The sequence below is a fragment of the Doryrhamphus excisus genome, linkage group LG18 (genome assembly GCF_037039965.1).
Source record: "Doryrhamphus excisus strain RoL-2023G ecotype Guam linkage group LG18, RoL_Dexc_Guam_v1.1, whole genome shotgun sequence".
Classification (NCBI taxonomy): Eukaryota; Metazoa; Chordata; class Actinopteri; order Syngnathiformes; family Syngnathidae; genus Doryrhamphus; species Doryrhamphus excisus.
The window spans coordinates 16413896-16432459 of record NC_136374.1 but is presented as its reverse complement, the minus strand read 5'-3'; the positions used below and the strand labels follow the sequence as shown (position 1 = coordinate 16432459).

The following is an 18564-nucleotide window of genomic DNA, read 5'->3' as shown; positions in this document are numbered from 1 at the left end:
TTTTTTTTCATTCATTCATTTTCATATATTTTTTTTAATAAAAAAATAAAAAAATGCTTTCCATAATACAGTTTAAGTTTCATTTTTTTCATTCATTTATTTTCATATTTTTTTTAAATAAAATAAAATAAAAAATGCTTTCCATAATACAGTTTAAGTTTCATTTTTTTCATTCATTTATTTTCATATTTTTTTAAAATAAAATAAAATAAAAAATGCTTTCCATAATACAGTTTAAGTTTGTTTTTTTTAAAGCTGGAATAAATCAAAATGGTGTCTTGCATTTACTTGTTTTATTGTTAGAATAAAATTCCCCTCGATTTTGTAAGTTGTTTTTTGTTTATCTTGCAGTAAAAGTTATTGAATCTATCTAAGAAAATATTTTTCACAATAATATGAGCAAAGCACCAAATTTGAGTTAAAGCCTGAACACCTGAGTGGCAAAGCCATTTATGTGCCTATTAGATGACTATTAGGTATATTATAGTAGATGACTATTAGGTATATTATAGTAGATGACTATTAGGTATATTATAGTAGATGACTATTAGGTATATTATAGTAGATGACTATTAGGTATATTATAGTAGATGCCTATTAGGTATATTATGGTCTAGCAAAAGTCAGAACCAGAAACCAAGTACCGGTGGTGCTTTGGAGGCTCTTGGAGGAAGTCGGTGTTCTATAGTACTCTTTGTATGGCGGACCTCAGAGCGGTGGGTGTTCTGTGATGCTTGGCAACCCAGCATGCTCCTCCTCTGTCGCAGCATGACCTCTGCTGACCTCTGAACTCCACTGACCTCAATCATAAAGAGGACTGGCCGGGCTGAGACCAATGGAAAGCTTTTAGGAGGTGACAGCACTCAGAGAGAGAGAGAGAGAGAGAGGCCCGGGACTGATTTACTGGCCCCGCACATATGACAGTGGGACTCATGCGTACATACACACACCGGGGGTGGGGGTTACACTCCCACACACACACACACACACACAAAGTGCAAGTGATGCCACCGGTCATGCAGATGCACAGGCATAATGTGATTAAATGGAATCCCAATGCACTAAGAAATCAGAGAATGTTGTCAGGAAATGTCTTCCAGCGGGAACCCCCGTCACCTCCATCGCTTGTGCACCCTGACCTGAAAGTGAACTCTACCGCAGAGCTGGAGGTCAAATAGAACATAACTGCCCAAGTGACCAGCATTCAACCACCTATCACTTAGCGAGCTGAACCTTTATAATTACATCCCCATTCAAACCAGCCAATCATTTATTAGCGAGCAACACATGATACGTTTCTGCAGACTGAACCCGGTTCTCTTGGACATGCGGCCATAATAGTTATCGCTCATCTGTGTTTGTGTATATTTGAGATCTATATCAGTACCCCCCCCACCACCACCCGATTGCCAGTCATCACCGCAGCTCCTTAATTACACCCTTCATTAACTCACATCAGCCACGTGCATGTGTGTGTGTATTGGCTTCAATACGTGTTTGAGACCTTGAGCGTCCTTCAAAGAACTGTGACTGAAGACATGGTAGACATGGTTTTAGGGGTTCATGTTAGGGTAATGGTTTTCGGACACATAATAAAGAGATTTAAGGGATGTTGTACTCCGTTGAGAACATAATACAATCAGGAACACTCGTATTTCCCACAAAATGAATGTACTTGAACATTTTTTGTGGCCTTTTCTGATGACCCTAGACCAGGGGTGGGCAAACTTTTTGACTCGCGGGCCGCATTGACACAAAATTGTCATGCAATCTGCTATTATTATTTATTATTTTATATTTATATTTAAATATTTTAAAAATAATAAAATATTATAATAATTACAATAAAAGTAAAATAATAATTATTATATTATTATTATGTAAAATATGCAAATATAACAATATTATATATAATTAATATAATAATTAGCATTAATATAATAATTATAATAATCATAATAGTTCTAATAATAATTATAATAATCTAATAATCTAATAATAATAATTATTATTATTATTATTATGTGCTTGTGTCCCTTTTTTCAGGAGCACTTTGTAAACAACAGACCATGTCAAAAAACGAAATTGATAAAACCATCAAAAGGTTGGCTCAGGCCATGATGCCAGGTTGTATGTTGAGTTTAAATGAAATACTTTGGAAAGATTGGGCGGGCCGTATTCAAACACTCGGCGGGCCGGATGTGGCCCCCGGGCCGTAGTTTGCCCACCCCTGCCCTAGACTCTGTTCTCTGTAGGAACTCCATGAAATGTATGGATTCATTTTAACTTTGAAATGACTGAAGTTTACTAAGCAGATTTAAAAAAAGTAATTCTATACTAATATCCTGGATGACAGAATGTACTTTAACCACCATGTGTGTACTGTTGTCCTTCTAGCTTCCTGAGGACACATACGAGGGCGCCATCTTGGTAGTGATTAAGATATGGTTTTAGGGTTAAGGTATTATGGTTCATCTAAGGGTAATGGTTTTCGGACACCTAATAAAAAGGTTTAAGGGCTATAGATGGCGTTTTTCAGAGTATTGTACTCCGTTGAGAACATAATACAGTCAGGAACACTCGTATTTCCCACAAAATGAATGTACTTGAACATATTTTGTGGCCTTTTCTGATGAGCTTAGACTCTGTTTGCTGTAGGAACTCCATAAAATGTATCGATGTTTACTAAGAAGATTTAAAAAAGTAATTCTATACTAATATCCTGGGTGACAGAATGTACTTTAACCACCATGTGTATACTGTTGTCCTTCTATCTTCTTGAGGACACATACGAGGGCGCCATCTTGGTAGTGATTAAGATATGGTTTTAGGGGTAAAGTATTATGGGTTCATGTAAGGGTTAAGGTCACTGTGTGTGTCGGGATGGGGGGGGGTTGTTCTTGTCCATCTGGCTTCATGAGGACCAATTTCAGTTAAAGAACTTCTAAGTGAGGACACCCTGTCACCCCTTTAGAGGAGTGACATGTTTTTTTTTTTTTTTAGGGGTGAGGTTAATGTGGATTCATCTTAGGGTAAGGGTTAGTTGTAGTCAGTCACCGTAAAGGTCTAAAGAGGGCGTGGAGCCCTCCCCCCCAACCCCTGCAGGGATGTATACTTGGACTAAAACAAGGATAGACCACATAAAAAATAGAACATGACAAATGGGAGCGGGGATGAAGGGTCCAGACCAATTTCTAAACTGCCTTTTCCTCAAGTAATGTTCCTTTTATACCCTCTGGGACTACAATGTGCCTCTCACTTTCTATTTGCCTGGAGGAGTAACTTACGGGTGAGAGAGTGAGAGAGAGAAAGAGAGAGAGAAGCCCTCACTGATGAGTGGCACTCCTAAAAGGAAACGGCACTTTTTGTCGCCATGCGTCTCTTTTTCCTCTCTCCTCTTTTGCTGTCATCGCCAGCTGCTACTACACCAGAAGCGATTAATTGATGGCGAGGGAAACGGAGGAGACGGTGATGTACAAAAAAAAAAAAAAACAAAAAAAAAAAACGTCGGGGGGGCGATGAGACATGTAAGGAAAAGTAGCGAAGACACCTGGTTCTCGTCAGAACACACACATACCGTTTTGAGGTATGTTAGGATTTATCCTGCTTACATTTCTCCCCGGCTATGCATCATTGCATGTCTACACCCGTGCAACACTCTCACTTTTCCACCTCTCCTTAGTCATGGCCTGGAACGCCGCTCTTTGTTCTTCCTGACTGCCTCCCTCCTCCCCTCCATGATGGGGCAGAACTGGTTTTTCGCCCCCCTCTTCTCTTTTCTCTCCCCTGCTCTGTTCTTTCTGGGGGAGGCAGACAGGCTGCATTCCACCGGGAGGCCCAGGCGCCCTTTTCTGACACGTCTCAGCGCTACACTCCTCCCTCATCCCTCTATTCCTTCTCTTCAGCCCGGCCAATGACCAGCCCCTTGCCTCCCAGCATGGTTCCTCCGTGCCCCTCCTTGTACCTTCAAGTACCTTCAAGGCTGTACAGTACGGTACGCCCCAACTTTACAAGCCACGACATTAAGAAACACCTGCAGAATTTATTGAGGGACAACACGGAGCTCTGATGATTAGATGTTATTAGATTCTTACCTGATGCTCTGCATCCATTCATTTCATGGCTTTTGAGTTCTCCAGCAGGAGTATTCATTTGATTTCTGTTTCTTGGGAATCGAACCAAGAAACAGACGACTTTGTGTTCTGTCAACACGGTTCTGTTAATTAGTTACTTAGTTAGCAGGCTACTTCCTGATTCCTAAAGTGCCATTAAGGACCATTGCTTTGAGGCTATCAATTTCTAAAAATGTATTCCTGCACTAACGCCCCTACCCCGGTGGCTAAATAATGTCTGTGAAAAAGTTCATTAAAATAATACAAACAAAGTGCTGGCATCAGACTTTTACACAGTGCTGTAGTGTGCAAGTGGACTTCTGCTTATTATTGTTTACCTAAAAATGTCATCCAATACTTCTCTACAAGAGAGGAAAAATATGATCTCAGGGAAGAACTACATTTGAAACACTTCGTTAAGCATTTCAGTATGCGGAATCAAACTATGGAATGGATTGAGTAAGGAAATCAAACAATGCACAACGATGAGCCAATTGAAGAAACAATACAAGCAGTTGATGTTTGCTAAATACAAGGATGAAGAGTCTTGAACCAGTCATGATGTGCTATATATATCACTATATTGACACTTACTATGGTACCCATTATGGCATTGGATGCTCATATCACCGAGTACTTCGGTACGGGACAAAAAATAAAAAAATTAAAAAAATGTTTAAAAACACCCAAAAAATTATTAAAAATTAATAAAATAAATTAATAAATAAAATAAATTTGCTAAATACAAGAATGAAGAGTCTTGAACCAGTCATGATGTGCTATATATATCACTATATTGACACTTACTATGGTACCCATTATGGCATTGGATGCTCATATCACCTCGTACTTCGGTATGAGGTACATTATTAAAAAAAAACAAAAAAAAAAAAAACAAACTGTATTATGGAAAGCAGGAAGTGAACAAATGTAACAGTTACTGATTGTAAAAGTACCAGATAGAGGGGTAGGATTTAATAAGCTTTGCTTCTTCCTACTCCTTTTGGACATGTGGAACTGGGAACTGATTATGTGATGCATTCAATTGTAATCTGATGCATGTTCAAATAAAATAAAACCATTACCATTACCAAAAAGTCATTTTAGGATGCTTGAAAATAACCATTATTTAACAATATATAGTGATATCAATTTGAAAAACAAAATACCTGCAATATCACAGTACTACTTTTGTAGTATACAAAATGACCTTGGCATTGCTTGCTAGCGGCAGGTCCTCATGGTGTCTCGCTAAGTGAACTCGCAGATTTATTCGGGAAAATCGACATATTGGGTTTTGTCAATTTCTGCACTTTGTGTAGTGCTACTTTGTGTAGAAATCCAAAATGTGTCCACACTTCAGCCTTGTACGCCGCAGGGGCCGGTGTTGAACTGTGTTTATCTGGTTCAACGTCCTTGCCTAATTGACTACGTAAGTTCCAACCTTTTTTCAAGGTAGGGTCGAAATCTGGAGTAAAGGTTGTGTTGCCTTTCACAGTCCAGTGTGGACCGAAGCAGAAAGAAGTTGAGTGAGCGACGGGAGTAAGAGAAAAAGATGGAAAAGAGAGAGGGAGGCATGTTTGTGGTTGGTAACCCGCTCAAGAGAGGAAATACCAGCACACACACACACACAGGTGCAAAAACATAGAGAGCAGAAACCCATCCCAGAGAAGAAAGACCAGCTTTGTGTGTGCTTCAGGTTTGGTGTTTATGTATGTGCATTAGTGCATAGCTCTGTGTGTGTGTCTGTGTGTGTGTGTGTGTGTGTCCTAGACTGAAGGTTGCTGAGGAAGCAGGGTGAGGATGCAGGCAGGGGGAAAAGTGGGATAGAGGAGGGAGACCAGGAAAGGACTGAAGGGGCTGGAGTGTTCATCATAAACCTGAGGCTTCATCATGGTAATTAGGGGAATCATTTTAGCAGGCAGGGATTTCCTCAACTAGAACATCAGCTGGCGTCATGCTGGAGCCCGCAGTCACACACACACACACACACACACACACACACACACAGTCTAATTGAGTTAAAGGAGCTTATTCGAACAACTTTATTCCGTGGGCCAACCAAAATGTCCACACAATAAAGGTAAGGAGTCGATTGTGCCACACAAATCCAAACAGGCAATAGTTAAAAACTCCCAAACCAGTGAAATGTCATCATTGGGAAGCATGGCCGTGTGTGTGTGTGTGTGTGTGTGTGTGTGAGAGGAATTTGGCTTCTGGATGGAGGGAAGGTCTGACACACTGGAGGCAAAATAAACAACCTAACTGGAGACACTACATGCTAATGTGTCGTACACACAAACACTGACAAACACTTCATGCATGAGAGACTAAATAAAACAAATGGATGCGGAACACTGACACACACGCCTATTGTGTGTTTGTGTGTGTGTGTGTGTGTGTGAGAATCTCACACAAAGGAGCAAAAAATTGAAAACACTCTAAACTTATATACTTTGGATTCATTAGCCACGTATACATGGACCCAAATATTCCAATTCCATTGGGTTTATTTGCTCTAACCTTTGTATACACCTCATTCCCAAAGAAAAGTGCCAATCCGAATGAATGTATAATCGGATTCCCAAGAGAGGAATATTCCTTTCCCCAATCCGATTGAGGTATCTTGTACCCGCTCAATCGGAAAGTTGTCAAACTGTGTTCTTCTTCTGTTGTTTATTGCTTTCGTGTGCATTAGCGCCATCTGTGGAACAGAATCTAAACCTTTCTAAACGCCATTCACAAGTCCAGTTTTTATTAAAAAAGAAATTATAATATGAATTAATTATCTATCTTTTTCCTGTTACCGGGTGCGTTCTTTTATGCTACGTTCACACCGACGCCGAATCGATGGCGAATTAAAGCTTATGAAAGCGTAGAGACCGTAATACAGCGTAAGAAAGGTTTTGAGCAATTCGGGACATTCGGGCAAGAGCGGCAAAAATTTTTAAACTGTTTAAAAATTTGAGGCGATCTGTCACGAATTGCGTAAAGCGGGGAGAGCGTATTGAAGCTTATCAAAGCGTGAGGAGATCGTGACATTTTTTTGAAAAAATGACGCCGAATTCGTCGCCGATTCAAAGCGCGAACATTCGGCGTCGGTGTGAACGTAGCATAAGCGAATGCTGAGATATGACGTAACACGCAGCTCGAGACGTTCTTTGATTTAAAAAAAAATGGAGGCGACCAATCGGCACTGGACTGCTGCGGAAAGTTTTTTTTTTTAGCATGTTTTTGGAATGTGGGAGGAAACCGGAATACCCGGAGAAAACCCACGCATGCACGGGGAGAACATGCAAACTCCACACAGAGATGGCCGAGGGTGGAATTGAATAGTCAGGAATACTGACTGACCTAAAACGTGTGAAAAGAAACCAAGCACTGTCCAAGTTCAGAACCAATCAATTGATTCAGACCAGAGCAATCAAACTAAAGGTGTGGAAGCTAAATCCAAATGGATGACATATGCAAATTTTTCCTAGTCAATAAAAAAAAGTACGGACAGTAATAAAAACAGTTCAATACATATGAGACAAAGATGAAAAAAGTCTGAAAAAGAGATGGCAGCTTTTCTTCCTGTCACTCACACACATGTTCAAGTTAAGAAACAACAGAAGTGGACCAATCGGCACTGGACTGTTGCGGAAAGTTTTTTTTTTATTCATACTAAATTTCAAGACTTGACGAACGAAAAACTGGCAAAACGGAGTTATTCCGACAAGTGAAAGGAAAACTCGAGGAAGTCGGTATCACATCGGTGATGTTGGTGTTTATGCTTTAATGGGCATGCCCCATTGACTATTCTGGTTGATTATAGCGGCGCATGTAAACACGCGACTGGAATATTCCTTTCCATGTATACCATTGTTTTCGGAATGGTCATTCGGAAAAGAGAAAAACTCCTCATGTAAACGTTGCTAATTGCTTCAATCAGCTTATAGTTGCACCTAATGAACTTTGACGTAGTAAATTATGTTGCACTTAAGTTGTTGACAATCCAGTCTGTCAAATAGTATACAGTATATGTGACATCTGTTTGTTACATAACTACCCGGTGTGTACATACTGTTCCGTACATATATGCCGTAAATACGGTATGGCCGTCAACATGACAAACACGATTACCGCAGCATCGGCGTACATCATGAGCATAGCATTGCAAGAATGTATCAGTAAACACACACACACACACACACACACACCTGTTGCTGTTGCAGGTGCAGTAAGTCCACCGGGCTGATCTCCCCGTTGGTGTCTCCGTTTGAACCGCCTTCTCTCCCTCCCCCGCCATCTGATTGGCTGCTGAGGCTGCTGACTCCGTTCTGGCCGGACGGTGTCGTTCGAATGGTCTCAGAGGCTGATTCCACCATCATCACTGGCACCTGATGGCAAACCGGACGGGACGGCAGAGTCAGAGAAAGCCACCGGGACAGTTTTGAATAAAAATCCTGCCACTATCTCAGACGGCAAACAAAGTCTGGGAGCTAAAGTAAACACACGGTGAGATAGAGGAGTGAATAGCGTGCGTGCGTATACATTTTTTTGCTTTTGGTCATGAACCACCCACGCTCAAGTGGCCACAAAGCGACACCTGAAGCAGACTTTTTTTTGTCTGCATGTAGATGTGTGCGTCTAGGATAGCATAGGCGCGGATTAGGATCAGACAAGCAGCAAATCTAAACTGACAAGGCTGCTAATACCCTACGATATAGTTAAATAAAAGGCGCATTTCTCCAATAATCAGAGGTGGCATGTGTGCGCGGTGTGTAAGCCATGAGCAGGTTGGTCTTTGACGACGTGCGTTTGAAGCACCTTCATAGGGCCTCTCTAATTAGAGCGCTCTCCTTCCACAAAACCAGACAAAACGAGCCGTTCCTGGATGTGTTGTTGTTTTTTTTGGTTTTTTTTTTTTTTTTTTTGAGAAACAACGCCTCGCAAACACACGGGAACATTTGCCATCGTTAGGGAACGCGAGCGTGGGAGAGCCGACACACACATACACACACATACACACATATATCCGAGCGCTAATACAAAACAAAACAAACCTTCATCCAAGAACGCGAGATGTGAACTCCTAATGACGAGCTCAATGTCGCCTTTCTGCCTCATCCAGTTTTAGAAATTAACACAGAAGTGCAAGACTTTTTAGATGGCAAGTTCTGATGATGCCTTCATTTCTGCAAGCCAAACGCTATTGAGACTTCTACCCACCATCTCAGTGTGTTGCTTTCAGAAGAGCATAACTCGTGGCTTCTCTGGAGAGAATCAAACTTTTCTTTGCCTCTGAGGGAACAGCAGATGAACCAACGTGTGTGTGTGTGTGTGTGTATTTTTTTTCCATCTGAAAGTGTGACAGCAGGTGAAGCTGGGATAGAGTGTGAGTGGCCCCATTAATGGGATGTTGCCAGATGCTTGCCTGGTGGACGCTGGTCTAAACATGTTATTGTGCAGGTGGACAGGTTGCAAGTTTAAAGCTGTATGTTTTCTCACTTGCGGTGGTTTTTATTATTGTAGCGCTGCATATTAAACATAACCGTTATTTACTTTGTATCTTTTTGTAAGATAAGTTATTTTAAAACGCACAAAATTACAGTTCCTCGTGAATGTTTTCATGCAGTACTGGGATGTCACATCAAATCCAAACTCCCCACCGCAGTTAATGACAACTGTGAGCTGTGTTTAAAAAAAAAAGGGGGGACGGGAAACAGCATTTGTGGTGACATTATTGCAGCTTTAACAACAACGTCTCCACATTGAAGGCTCAATTACTGACACATTGTGTGTGGCCACAAGATGATGTCACCATTAGTTCTTCTTTATAGAAACAATATTGTAATGCGGAATTGCTGTCACGGTCACCGTAACTCAACGTTAAGTCCATATGTACGCTTTGAGATTCAAAAAGCTCTTCATCAGCTTCTCAGTCAGGAATATTGACTGACCTTAAACGTGTGAAAAGTCCAAGTTCAGAAACCAATCAATTGATTCAGACCAGAGCAATCAAACTATAGGTGTGGAAGCTAAATCCAAATGGATGACATATGCTAATTTCTCCTAGTCAATGAAAAAAAGTAACAACAGTAATAATAATATATATGAGACAGTGACGAACAAAGTCTGAAAAAAAAATCTATACATAAAAACAAACAAGTATCACTAAACAAACCCCCCAACCAAGTGGCAGCTTTTCCTCCTGTCACTCACACACATGTTCAAGTTAAGAAACAACAGAAGTGGAGTTATGATGATAATTTTAAGATAATGGTGATCAATGAAGTGGAGTTCTCCTCATGAGGGTCGTGGGGGGGTGCTGGAGCCTATCCCAGCTGTCTTCGGGCGAGAGGCGGGGTACGCCCCGGACTGGTCGCCAGCCAATCCCAGGGCACATATAGACAAACAACCATTCACCTGACCTTAAACGTGTGAAAAGAAACCAAGCAAGGCATATCACCGTCCAAGTTCAGAAACCAATCAATTGATTCAGACCAGAGCAATCAAACTATATGTGTGGAAGCTAAATCCAAATGGATGACATAAGCTAATTTTTCTTAGTCAATGAAAAAAAGTAACGACAGTAATAAAAAGACTTCAATGTATATGAGACAAAGATGAAAAAGTCTGAAAAAGAGATGGCAGCTTTTCTTCCTGTCACTCACACACATGTTCAAGTTAAGAAACAACAGAAGTGGACTTATGATGATAATTTTAAGATAATGCTGATCAATGAAGCGGAGTCATCAACCTGTCCAGAAGCTATGCGATATCATATAATAGGTATTATTATGATACAGTATCAATGTATAGTAATTTTTTTGGTTTAAGTACTTCTGTCGGTGGTTAAAAAGTACAAGGTGCTAACAGTTTTGTCAAAAAATTCTCGCTTAATAAGCAGCGTCACTCGAAAACCATAAATCCCGCTGCACTACTTCCCTTTCATCCCGTTCCCGGCTCGGAGGTTAAGACGAAGAAGTCGAGCGTTATTGTGACATTTAAAGCTAGTCACTTAATCTCCAACCCCACTCCCTCTTTCCGCAACGATCTCTCTCTCTCTCTCTCGCGCTCCTCCATCCAGATCCGTGCTAGGTCAAACTACTCCCCGAGGTAATATTATGAAGCCGGGCATAGTGCTGAGTGATCAACAGATCCGAGCGAGGTCCGCCGACTTTGCAACGCGCTACAAACTCCTGGCGTCATCACATGTCTCGCTGAGCATGAATCACCTCGCCGCCTATCGGGCCCACGCTGTGCTGTAATGTACTGTACAGCCATCTGCTACCAACGCTTCCTCATTGACCTTATTAGCAATAAGCCGGCGAGATAGAGCTCGCAGGTGGACAGGGACCTAATGGGGAAGTGAGGAGTGTGTAAAGACACACACACACACACACACTCGCAGGCGGTGCGGTATGCCCGTCCAAAGGGTGTGTACTCTGTCATATCCTGTAATGGGTGTATATAAGCTGGTGTAATGGAGGTCGGGGAAAAGGCAGGGGCATAAATCTAGCCTGAAGTCTTTGATTAGGACTATGATGCACACACACACACATACATAGCTCTAGGTTAAAGTGTTTCTGGCAGGGAAGAGGAGCGACTCGTGAAAAAGGCCTGCCTCAACGCGCTGCTTGTGTGTCTTTTTCTTTATCTCCCTACAAGAGCAGCTGAACCTCTGACCCGAGTGTGTGTGTCGAAGAGACATTCCCGCTAGCCCAGGGGGACACGTTGAGGTATGATGATCAGAATGATAAAGAATGTGTTTGAACGCAAAAAAAAAAAAAAACACCTCCTTTGCTGTGTAACTGGGATGGAGAAGAAGGAAAATAGGACTCAACACGCTTGCTACCTTTGTACTGTAAAAGATTAGCTCATATATTGTTTTCGACGTGTGTGCGTGATTGATGAGCTCACAGAGAAGTCCTGTTTTGGCTTGTAGCCTGTTCAGATGTTCCCGAAAATATTTATTGAAAATATTGCCCTCATAATCAACCCGACTTCTTGACTGATTTTTCCCATTGCTCCGGGAAGAAAGGGGCAGGGAGTTCAAACAACTTAAATACCCGATGAGGGGCTTCAATCTCCGGCTTTGTTAGCGGGGATCGACTCTGTCAGATTCCTCCTGGTCAACGCTCGTCACAAACCAGGTTCACCGTGAGTGTGTGTGTGTTTGTTTTGAGCGCCAGCAACTGAGCGATAGAGTTGTGTACAGTGTGTATTTATGTGTGCATCTGTGTTTACAGCAGCTTAGTGAGATAATAAGTCTTTATCATGTTAGGGCTCATGTGGGAATATTTCCAGCGGTCCCAGAACGCCTGTTCTGTTTCCTCCGCCTTGCATCAGCTCACAGGAACGCTGCTTATTAGGCAAAGAACTGAGGGAATAAGTGTGGGAGGGAGAAAGGCAGGGATGGGGGTGGGAGTGGGGGCGGTGGGGGGTCTGTACCAGTATGTGCACTCCATCCAATCTGCTTTCATCCTACACTTGAATCATTTGTCTCACTCTCTCCCTGTGGTAACTAGTGGCAGGTTCAACCCTGGAAAACATTAAAGTTGTCACCCTGAAATAGAATCCATAGAGGTTACGTCTATGATCTTTCATATTTCTCAGCGAGTGACACAAGAAATGTGAGCAATTGGAGGAGCCGGTGTTGACAATGAATTTACGACATATTTTACTGTTAAATAAAACCTGACAACTTCCTGTTTATGGCATCCTCCATCGACGTCCACTCTAATATCACACATCTTTCTATTCGAAACTTACGTCCCTGCTCTGCACAAATCATCTCCCCACAAACGGAACATAATTCCTCACACAAGCTGGCAAAGTTGTCTCATGCCCCCCCCCAAACCAGGTATTTTAGCTCTAACCCGAAACCTCAGAACATTTGTATTCCATTTTTTAAAATAATTTAATTGTTCGTTTACTCATTCACTACCAATCGACCAATATTTATTGATTTTTTTTCACATCTTTTTTTTTTTCTGGAGAGGCACATGGAGGTGATGATGCAACTCCACAATAGATGAGCGCACTTTTGTGAAGTTGTAAGCCAAACAAAAACGGCCACAAGGTGGCGGAAAGACATTTTATAAGAGCTCTACATGCATCTTTCCCATTTAAATCCAGGAAGTGAAAAAGTATCAACAAATATAACACCTTGAACTATTTGTTTATGTGTATGTTTGGACATTTTGGCAAAAAAATATATATGGTTATGGAACTGATATTTTGTTGAAATTGACCTAAGTTCCGACTGCTGACATCTATGATCTTTCATATTTCTGAGCGAGTGACACAAGAAATGTGAGCAATTGGAGGAGCCGGTGTTACGACATATTTTACTGTTAAACAAACCTGACAACTTCCTGTTCCATCGACGTCCACTCTAATATCACACATAACTGACTTTCTCTTCAAAACTTACGTTCCTGCTCTGCACAAATCATCTCCCCACAAACGGAACATAATTCCTCACACAAGCTGGCAAAGTTGTCTCATGCCCCCCCCCCCCCCCCCCCTCTCGCCCCCACCAGGTATTTTAGCTCTAACCCCAAACCTCAGAACAAACCCACTAATCAAATCTGGGCTCTGACTGCCGGCCTCGGCGTATCGCATATGGATCACATGTGACATTTGTACAACTGAAAAGGCTTTTATGTACAATAGCGCTGATGTCACCGAAACAAGATGTTCTTGCATAGTCATAGTTTGAGGCCAGTATTTACACCCCAACCCGGTACCTTGTATACTGTATATCCTGCTACTTAAAAACTCCTATTTAACTATTCAAATAATGAGTCCCCATTTAAATGTTTATTGTATACGATTCTCGATATCATTTACACACACAAAAACATTATTCTATATTAAGCTGTGCGTGGTTTCATAGTTTAATTCATTATGCTGAATCATCGTTTGCTAGATATTTGTATGTATGCACAGCTACGGATGTACTGAACATTTAAATTAAGCTAAAAGATACACACGTCTGATAATCTATTTGCCTAAAACGAGTCTCTTTAACAGTAGAACAATCCTGCCATTATGAGCATTATAAGTATTTCTAAGAATTCACATATTTCAAGTGTATTTTATTGGATTTCCGATCATACTTGCAAATAAATTTGTACTTTTCATGAAGTACAGAAAAGTCTCGTTATATCGATATCGGTTATAACGAATTACTACTTATTACGATACTAGTTTCATTTCCCGGCAAATTTCTAGTCTTTTATGATATAATTAGTTCCGTTAGTACCATACCCGGTTATTATGATAATCCGGTTACTACGATGCCCTTTTCATCTCCCGCCAGCCAATTTGGTCTGCTTATATCGATACAAAAGCAGCTTAAATCAATCTTTGCTTAAGGATTTCAATACCAAAAAAGAACACGGCGAACGGCTGCTTCCAGTCAACTTTATTTTTCACACTTCCACCACCAGAGTGCAGCACACACACACCGATTCCCGCACTTCCTGGTTCACAGGTCATGCTCAACCCGCCCCACATAGCTGGCCAAACACATGCCTGCAACAGAAGAACCAACTGACATAGCATACACACCTATTCCAACGAAGACACAAGCGTACAAATACATGTATTTAATTGTGTCGTATTCAGATATCTTTTTATCGCTTGCAATAATCACTGTTTTTCATATGTACATGCTGGCGTTCGTGGCATGTGTTTGGCCAGCTATGTGGGGCGGGTTGAGCATGACCTGTGAACCAGGAAGTGCGGGAATCGGTGTGTGTGTTGTGCTCTGGTGGTGGAAGTGTGAAAAATAAAGTTGACTGGAAGCAGCCGTTCGGCGTGTTCTTTTTTGGTGTTGAAATCCTTAAGCAAAGATTGATTTAAGCCGCATTATTGCCCACTTTTGCAGTTCGGCGCAGGATCGGATATATGGATAGTCCGGTTATATCGGTATTTTTTCCGACTCCCGAGAATATCGATATAACGAGACTTTACTGTATTACAAAGTGGGTGATGAGAATGGACGCTTGTGTTTATTTATCCGTGAATGCACCTGAAGAACAGGGAAGTGTCGTTCCGAGAGTTGGGAGTGTTTGTGAGTTGGAGATACATACATGATGACGGTTCGAATCAGAATAAAGTTATCAAACCTAGTTTTCATATTTAGTTTTCTCTTTTTTTTTATGATTCGATGACAAACAAGCTTCAGTTATGAAATCTATAAGTGAGGCGTCCAAAACACGTACACCGGCATCCGTGCAGCCCATGTTTGGTCGCTTCCTCGGGAGCCGCTCGTGCATACACTTTATCCAAACTTCAAAAAGTAAAGCTAACAAGTTAACGGTGGCGCTCCGGGCTGCTTTGGCGACCCGCCAGTGCTAACAGGTTGGCTAACAGCAAACGGGCTAGCGCTGGATGCCTGCGACTGCTCTGGCCCCGTTCCAACGCTAACAGGTGAACGCTATTATCCCACGCGTAGCTCCATCAGATGCGGGTTGATGTCTACCGGTCGTCGGTTGCCCGGCTTCAAATAAGAAGAAGCTTGGAATTTATTCCGATCTCTCGGATAATCTCCTGGACAAGGGTGCGGATAATGACAATTTCGGACGCAATATGAAAAACAATGCATGGTTCTTGGCGACTTTATCTGCATTTGCGTGAATGATTGCAAGTGCACGCACGTATCGGCGTGGTGTATTTTTGTGAAGACAAAGTCCTTGTTTACAGAGCCCATAAAGATTAGCCTCCCTCGGTCAGGTGGGTTCCGGAGCCATAGGTAAACATACAGAGCATTCCGCACCGATGAGATTGCTCGCCATGTGTGTGTATGTGTGTGTATGTGTGTGTGACCCGGGTAAATACACACTCAACGGCCCTTCCTTTAGTAAGCAGTAAGTGATTTACCAGCTCGCAGGCCGCTGTCTGTTTAAAACAGCGACTACAGACAAAGGTACACACACATATTTGCAGAAGGAGTGCGGACTTCATGCGCACCTTATTTAGCTGAACCCAAAAAAAAAAGTCACGGGTTGCACATTCCTCAAGAGGCTAAGTTCATTCAAGTGATCACGAGGATGAAAATAAAAAAAAATAAAAAAAAAACAACAAAAATGAACACAGCCTTCTTCCCCTTCATGTTCATGTTTCTGTCCAGAGATTGTACTCAACATGGCGGAAGAAAGGTGAGGCGCCGGCTCAGGAAACGTTTGTGCCTTTATTTGGATGTGAAAGCAGCTGAGCAATTAGCAGCTGCGTCCTGAGAGAGAACGCTTTATTAGGATGACCTTGGACGCTGATGGAGGACAGGAAATTCTGATGAAAGTGTGTCAGTCAAGAAAATAAGTCAACTGAGAAATGATGGTGATTTTAGTTCTCCATTTGTACTCCATTTTTAAAAATCATTTAATTGTTTGTTGACTCATTCACTACCAATAGACAATTATTTATTGATTTGTTTTTCACATTTTTTTTTTTGCTGGAAAGGGTGATGATGAAACTCCACAATAAATGAGAGCACATTTGGTGAAGTTGTAAGCCAAACAAAAACGGCCACAAGGTGTCAGAAATACATTTTATAAGAGCTCTACATGCATCTTTCCCATTTAAATCCAAGAAGTGAAAAAACATCAACAAATATAACACCTTGAAGTATTTGTTTATGTATGTTTGGACATTTTAGCAAAATATATATGGTTATGGAACTGATATTTTGTTGAATTGCTGATTACTAAAGAACGGAAAAAGATAGAAACTCTTTTTTTCTGATGAAAGATGAATCGAATCATTTTTTAGTATATACCACGTTTATATACCCCAATAACACAATATTCTGTATGCCGTGAAAAATCTGTCAAAATCATCAAAAATGTCTGTGATTGAATGATATAAAAATCAATTTAATGTTTTTTAACCTCCAAATTGTCCATAGGTATGAATGTGAGTGTGAATGGTTGTTTGTCTATATGTGCCCTGTGATTGGCTGGTGACAAGTCCAGGGTGTACCCCGCCTCTAACCCGAAGACAGCTGGGATAGGCTCCAGCATGCCCTCGACCCACCCACGACCCTCGTAAGCGGTATAGAAAATTGATGAATAATGAATAAACAAACACAAAGTACGGTGCAGTATTTGGTTGCAACCAGCAGAGGTGCTGTCGAGTCTTTTTAACTAGTTTGCAGTCTAAAGAGGATTAGGAAGTCCACACCACCGGCATGGAAAACTGTAGCCGACCATTGAAATAGATCTCCATCCCATGAATAATAATAATAATTCTTAAAAGTAATCATTCGTTTATCAAATTCAAACCAATTCCCCGTCTACCCATATATATATATATATATATTTATATTTCTAACAAAAGGTGAATCCACAACATTTCATATTTTTATAAGTATTCCTATCTCAGCGGGGAAATAAATGAGCACATCCACATTTAAATGAGGTCCCGAAATGTACATTTCATTCCGCGAAGGGACAAAGTTGTGGAAGAGATAAAAGAGAGGAACTTTATTCGCCAAAGAGCTTCATTCTCTGCCTTAAGGTGACACAATTTACGATGATAATTTGCATTACAAGGACGATGAATTGAGTAGATGTAATATTACCTGGGACCGGGCGGTGGGCACTCGCAGTCGTAAAGTGTTACAATGGATTTAAAACAGTGTGGCGCATATAAATAAATAAATATCAAAGTGGACATGATATAATATTATACACGGGCTTTCAAGTCGGGGCACTTTGCATTTCCAAGTTAATTAATAGATTGGATCAGAGCAAGTTTAATCAAATATAATTGAATAAGAGCACAGTAAAAACAGGGCAGACTTTAAAAGGAGACATGGGGAGAAAATGATAGCATGTCCACTTTTCAAATTAATTAAATTTCAGTACTTTTGAACTTGGTCCAAGCTGAGGTAATTAATTTACATGCTATCCAAAAGTACTAAAATAAGATGATATCCCTTAGCGTGCACAAATACACCCACGGACCGGCATTTTCTTCACCCTAAAGTCAAAATCAACACCGATGAAAGGCTATTTCGGTGTTACTGTTAGTTTTCTCTTCTTCTTGCCCTTTTCCCCGCACTTTTGGCTTCATTCCACATATTATATTATAACATGAATAATTTCTCAGCCATTTCTCCTTGCATTAAAAAAAATGTCGTCTTTATAATTTATCACAGAAAAGAAAAAAAAATCTTTGTTATAGTGACAAGCATCCTAATTAATAGAAGTCGAAGGAACATTGAGAGAAGTCGTACTAATTTGGAACATACTAATATTAATAGAATAATTTATGGCACAGTATAAATAAATTAATAGAGTAATTCGTTTGAAAAAGGGGGTGCCTTCCATTCAATTTATGAGAGCAAAAAAAAAAAAAAAAAAAAAAAGGTCCGCCTCTCAGACAAGGACATTAATAAGTGCTCTATCACCAGAACGGAAGAGGAAGAGACAAACTAAACATGCACTGTTCA

General features: G+C 40.9%; 1 protein-coding gene and 1 long non-coding RNA gene across 4 annotated transcripts in view; both read right to left on the bottom strand.

Moving 5' to 3' along the window:
• Window positions 1–18564, bottom strand: part of LOC131105876 (uncharacterized) — a 265039-nt gene that overhangs the window by 146490 nt on the left and 99985 nt on the right. The window lies entirely within an intron of this gene.
• Window positions 1–18564, bottom strand: part of foxp4 (forkhead box P4) — a 114376-nt gene that overhangs the window by 68819 nt on the left and 26993 nt on the right. For all 3 annotated transcript variants that reach the window (XM_078798742.1, XM_078798744.1, XM_078798743.1), the window contains exon 2: window positions 8315–8494. In XM_078798742.1, the coding sequence (XP_078654868.1) occupies window positions 8315–8485 (171 nt within the window). In that variant the 5' untranslated portion in view covers window positions 8486–8494. The remainder of the gene's footprint in view (window positions 1–8314; window positions 8495–18564) is intronic.